The following is a 6,515-nucleotide window of genomic DNA, read 5'->3' as shown; positions in this document are numbered from 1 at the left end:
TTTATATAAATGTTATCGATAAATATTAGAAAGACAGAACACAAAAATATACCAGAAAAAAAAATGCTCAAAAGGCATGTCATATTGTTAGGACATGTTTTCATGTTTGATACCAAGATAAGCTTGCTGATTTGGGCAATATATCAAGAAAAGCGTCCACAACTTTTCAGTTCTAAAGTCTTCTGATTGCACAGTTTCTGAATTGTATGTTTTGTTCCTCATTTGTAAGTCACTTGGAAAAAAAGCTTTAGCAAAATTAATACACTAGCCTGATGTCTAATCTTATTTATTTAGTTTGTAACAGTGCTTTAATGTACATTTGTATTGCACATTAGAATATTAATAATGAAACTTGTATATAAAAAAATACATTAACAATCAAAAGGCGAATTCTTATGACATCCAATCACGGCTGAATTATGGTGTTACGTTCCTTGAAGTCTCCGATTATTCATCTAAACACAACCCCTAACATTGTAAGCAATAGACCTCAAAGAGGGACTAAGAATCTCTAATTACTAAATAGAAACATGTGACAAAAAACACATTTACTCACACTTACTGTCTAGCTTTGAATCCAGCGATGTCTGTGGATCTATTAGATCGTCACTGTCAGGATTGATTGTGTAAGAATGTGTAGCCTACAGCTGGTTACAGCAGAGCAACAACAGGTTAGCCTTGTTAAACAAATCACATAATCACTTCTCATTAAAACGAATGACATCTATAGTGTGGGTGTTACAGATCACCGGTGTCATCTCTAGATTTTTATGTTTGTTGTTTGCGGTTCCTATTTCCTGTGTCTTGTTTTGGGGTTTTCTGTTAATCAGACTGTGATTGTTCCAAAGTGTTCTTATATAGTTCCCTTTCAGTCGGTCACTTTTGACGTTTTTATTTATTTATTTTTTTTTATAAAACATTTGAGCCAGTCTGCTGCCTGAATCCTGCCTACAGTGGGACAAAAAGTATTTTGATTCTCATCAGAATTATTTTAAAATAATGTACAAATATAAGTGTTTAGGCTCAAAGACCACAATTAAATGCATGTTTTATGTAAAGAAACATTTATGACCCAGTACCCCATCAGACAAAAAATGAAATATTTGAATTTAGATTTTTAAACCTACATGTCATTGGTTTCATGGAAATGTTTTTGGTTCTTTAGAAAATACTTCTTTTCTGGACCATTGAAGGCCCTTTATTTTAAGAACGCACCAAAGGCATCTGTGTAAATGCAGGTTTATTGTCTGTGTGCAAATAACAGTTAAAACAGGTTCTAAATGGCCATTATTGTGCTTGTTCATGCTATTGTACATGTAAATCACTCTCCTGTCCCATTTTGGTGGCATTCGCAGCTGAACGGACAGGTAAAACTGGTAACACTACTCGAAAGACGATGCTACCTTAATAAATACTGGCCTATACTACAGAAACCTGTCAGGCAGCTTGATGTTCTTATCAATTAGATTTTTATTTTTTTTATATAGGCTACTGCAGTAAGTTAACAGATTATTATTAGTATTGTGTAGTCAATTTGCATTTAAATTCAATCAATGTAATCAACTTCATGTTTTTGCCTCTGCCTACATAACAGATCTCAGGACTAGACATCTATACATTACTTCTCAAATCTGTTCATCTATAAATAGCACATTTGCACAGTCATACGCCACATAGTTAATATTATTATTTTAATTTATTGTCTATTCTTTTTATTATTAGTGTTATATTTCATTTTATTATATGTATGTCTATTATATGCATGTCTGCACTATGTCTGTACCTTTTCTTTGCGCTGGAAGCTCCTGTCACCAAGACACATTCCTTGTGTGTATAAACACACTTGGCAATAAAACCCTTTCTGATTCTGGAAAATAAAAATGTGTGTGTACTTTTTTTCCCCCAGTTGAAATATTTCTGTACAATACAATACAAGCTATAGAATCATGTTAAATTTCAGCCCCAAAAATTGCAGGCCCTGAAAATATAATGCTTTAGAATTAAACACTGTTCATGTATAATAATAATAATAATAATAATACATTTATTATTATTATTATTATTATTATTATTATTATTGCAATTTAGCACACTTTTTTCCCAAAACTTCATTAAAGTTAACTAAAAAATGCACACAAAAAAATATTTTACCTCAAATTGTTCCAAACCTGTACGAGTTTCTGGCTTCTGTTTGGTTAAAAAGAAACTCAGGTTTGGAACAATTTGAGTGTGAGTACATGATGACGGAATGTTCATTTTTGGCTGAACTATCCCATTAATGTATTCCCATAAGTCATAGGACCATTCCGGTCACAACCATAGACTGTACAAAAAAAAGTCACAACTGTATAATCATTAGCCTATTAACTGAAAGAGGGCGCTATACAACAGCGAAAACTTTACCTGAAGGTTGCTTGAGGTTGCCCATTATTTGTCACTGAAAATATAGAGCATATAGTTAATATTTTATACACTAATATTTCTAACATTAATAACACCGATACGATTATTAGTAATAATAATAACTTAAAAAAGAAACATCTCCTTTTGATGTTATGTAGGCCTAGGCTATTTACCACGAAATAGCTTACGCATAACTTTTTAACATAGAAATATAATTACTGGTCAGCGGTCACTTTTAAATGTTCTTGGAACGTTGCACAGACGCATAAAACATAAATGTCGTTGTGGCACAGAAGTGCAGCCAGGCCAGCGGCTCCCCGCCTCGCATTGACGCAGACAGAGTGTCGGAGATGGTGCTGGTGGACGTGTGTGCGCGCGTGTTCATCAGCGGAGCAAAGCTGGAGCTGCGCGTCACAACATACACAACTCTGCATGGCACCGACCTGTAATCATGGAGCCGTAAACCTGTGTTCTAGCGGATCTAGACTCATAATTCCAGGCTGATGATACAGGTGCTTTCAGAGACGCCGAATCATATCAGGTGGAAGCTGTGCAAAAAAGTGACTTGGGTTAGTTCATGAAAAATGTGGATCTACGCAAGTATTTTAACTTATGTGCTGCTTTTGGCAAGAGATGCAAGAGCTATGAGCAAGGTAAGATGCGTTTCATGTGTATGTTCTTTTATTTTGAACTACACACTTAGCCTACTACATTTTACGCACATCTTGGAATACTAAATGCGGGTTTGCAATAGCTTAGCATGATTATTAGTGTATGATTTCATTCGGTTTGGTTCGATCTCGTTTCAATAACCTATTTGACAAGTACATTTATCATCTGATAACTAGATGTCTTTAGCCTTTGGCATGCCATTCGTGTGTTGCGCATGGTGTTTCTGGAAGAGTTGAAGACTGGACTTCAAATCTCCAGCCAAATTATTATTGAGAGCAGACAGCATTTTCTTGATTTTGTAATAGCAATGAACGGGAGTGTCTGTATTTGCAGAATTCGTGAGATTTTGAAATGAAGTTCATCTGGGGATTGTGAAATGACATCCTGTAATCAGCGTTAATGAAACGTGAAATTCTACGAGGTCAGATATATAATGTTGATCTGTCTTATTAAAGGATCCGGGAACACTAAACCTGTATTAAATCATTATACACTTCCGTTCAAAAGTTTGAGGTCAATAAGTTTTTATTTATTAATGTATTTTTTAACACATTTCTTAGGCAAGTACGCATTAAACTGATGAAAAAAATGACAGTAAATATATTTATAATGTTACAAAAATCTAGTTTATTTTTATCTATCGAAGTATCCTGAAAGAAAAAAACAGCAGACTGTTTTCAGGATTGATCTGACACAGCTCTGCCGATGTCAGGAATTAAATTTTAAAATATAATAAAATAGTAAACCTAGAAAACAGAAAAGTTGTTTGGTTAAATAAACAATGCCACTGTTATTTTAATCAAATAAATACTGTATTTTGATCAAATAAATGCAGCCTTGGTGAGCAAAACAGAAAAAATTCTTAGATAAAAATTATAGAGATTTATTATATTATATTATATTATATTATATTATATTATATTATATAGTGACAATACAACAGTTTATTATGGTCCTTGAATTTGATTGGCCAAATGCCTTTCCATGAGTGCTGATATTTAGTCCAACAGCACTGGGATTTGCATCACTGGACTTGTACATGTTCATAGCGTTCCAGACCGGAGTATGTGAGTGGTGCAACTGGACAGAAAAGCCCATATGGGAGAATGGGGGTTTTCACACTCAGTTTCACAGACAGATCACTCAGAATAAGTCAAACAACACTTAACAAATCAGCTTTCTCACACAACCTCCCCTCCCAGAGCTGCAGGCAACATATTTTGGCACATATGCGCTGGCCTAAATGACTCCTGCATGGCACTGCCAGAACATTCCAATCTTTAATCCTTGAGATGGCATGGCAATAAAATTGAATTGGCATTTTAGACCCCTGACCTTACTGTAATTCCAGTCCAGCTTTTTTGGGGTTAACACTGTGAAAACTGGCCACAATGCTAAGCAGCATGTTTTAGTTTACATGCACAATGCACCATAAAACACCGTACTGAATTGTGAAGTAGCCGAACACGCTGTTGATTTTGTTCTGTTTGACCTTGTTTTAGACTCAGATGAGTGAGTTTATCAAACCTCAGCTGTGTTAACAGTGCAGCTGATACAACCAGAGACAGATGTCCTTCAATAAAGTTTTTGGACAGACAGAACCACCGTCATTTCCTCAGAAAACCATGACATTTGTTTCAAAACTGACCCTGATTGGGTGTGTGAGTGTGTTTTGGGCTCGATGCCTAGTATGGTAATTGGAGTCGAGTTCTGCTGGGGTTAAAAACAATATATGTCTTCTTACACAGCTGTAGCACTTAAGAGCAGCCCTGTCAGTCCCACAGAAACATGCCCTACCCTCTTATGGCTGGGTGTGTGTGTGTGTGTGTGTGTGTGTGTGTGTGAGAGAGAGAGAGGTCTTGACTCTGTAAATGATAGTCACCAACTCAGTAACCCTAACTAATTGTATACTGTTGTGACATTTTTTAAATGTCTCTGTTGTTGGTTAAATGTGTGAAGAGGTGAGGAGGTTAAAACAGCATAGACAGGGCTGTGATAACAAAACCTGTTACTAATGTGGAATAATTAACTGAAAATTGAGTGAAACCCTAAAAATCTCTGTTTAAAAAAAAATCACAAACCAATGTGACAAATGTATTTGTTATTTAGGCATTCATTTACCATCTAGTAGAGGGTTTATTTCAAAAATGTTTTTGATATAATACCTGATATGGTGTAAAAATCAAGTAAAACACATTATACATATATATATAGTAGATAGATAGATAGATAGATAGATAGATAGATACATAGATAGATAGATAGAAATATTTACAAATAAAAATACATTCATGATATTCACACAAATATCATAAATTATTAATGATTATAGATATTTAAAGATATTATAGATATGTATAAATTATAGGTATTTTATTAAAAGATATGCATATATATATATATGATGGAATGATAGGGTTGATGCTAAAAGAGAACAGAGGCATAGAAAGGTCAGCCGCTGTGTTTTGTTAATTTCAAACTCTATTGGTTGTAGTTTCATGGGACATTACCTCACACAATGCTAATCAAAGACTGAGGCAGTTACTGTTTATAAAAGTGTCGTAACACTCATACCACAAGATTTAAACTAGGAGTAACATCTGCGTCCCATTTAATGCGTCACATCTTTTACCGAGCCGTCACAGTAATGATGGCCATCATAGCTGAAGGGCTGTCATATTTTAATCCAGACCAGACAGTGAACCTCAGAATCCTGCAACAATGCCAGTCTTCTTTTATATAGACCTTTACATAAGACCTGATCTTTGACCTCAGTATGTTCAGTGAATGAACAGGAAATACACTGGTTGTGTGGTGAGCAGAATCTGGACTTTTAGTGGCCCTTCTGTTGGCAGCTACTGTCCATCCAGCACTATAATAACTCATGGCCTGCTACAGCAGATGATGTTTGGTTAATGTTTATTTGCCTGCTTGAACTATTTTCAGCAGCTTTGCGTAAAACATTTGGCTTCTCTGCATTCATTTTCAAGTGCTTTCTTAAGCTTTCTCGTCGTTTTTTGACATTTTGAATTCCTTTTTTTAGCTATAAAATGAGTTGTGATGCTAAATTCTGATTGGGTAAGCCATGTTCAAAGCCATTATACAATCTATATTAATGTCACAAGCTGTCTGGCGACCATAAACAGCATCCAGTTAGATTTATGAATTACGGGTGTGTCTCAATCGGCTCCCTAGTTAGTCAGTGCACTGTCCAGGGAGTCAGACATTTCTAGGTCAGTACCATTTTCACAATTGTTCCAGTTCGCTGAAACATTCGCTCCATAATGCTTTCTAAAACTTAATGATCATCACAAACACATTCGTTTTGGAAACTGAGTCATCGATGCAACCCTCTACCGACACCTTGGCAATTGAATCGCCATTGGCTAGTAAATTTTTTAGTTCACTCGCCAGACAGATATATATATATATATATATAT

General features: G+C 35.2%; 1 protein-coding gene across 1 annotated transcript in view; it reads left to right on the top strand.

The window, feature by feature from the left end:
• Window positions 1–2,807: 2,807 nt before the first annotated feature.
• Window positions 2,808–6,515, top strand: part of LOC107657324 (olfactomedin-like protein 2A) — a 23,307-nt gene continuing 19,599 nt past the window's right edge. Inside the window, exon 1 of the mRNA XM_016445365.1 lies at window positions 2,808–3,056. Coding sequence (XP_016300851.1) covers window positions 2,988–3,056 — 69 coding nt within the window. The 5' untranslated portion in view covers window positions 2,808–2,987. The remainder of the gene's footprint in view (window positions 3,057–6,515) is intronic.

This window comes from Sinocyclocheilus anshuiensis, unplaced genomic scaffold (genome assembly GCF_001515605.1).
Source record: "Sinocyclocheilus anshuiensis isolate Anshui unplaced genomic scaffold, SAMN03320099.WGS_v1.1 scaffold275, whole genome shotgun sequence".
In the NCBI taxonomy this organism is placed as follows: Eukaryota; Metazoa; Chordata; class Actinopteri; order Cypriniformes; family Cyprinidae; genus Sinocyclocheilus; species Sinocyclocheilus anshuiensis.
This window is presented reverse-complemented; position numbering and strand designations above follow the sequence as displayed.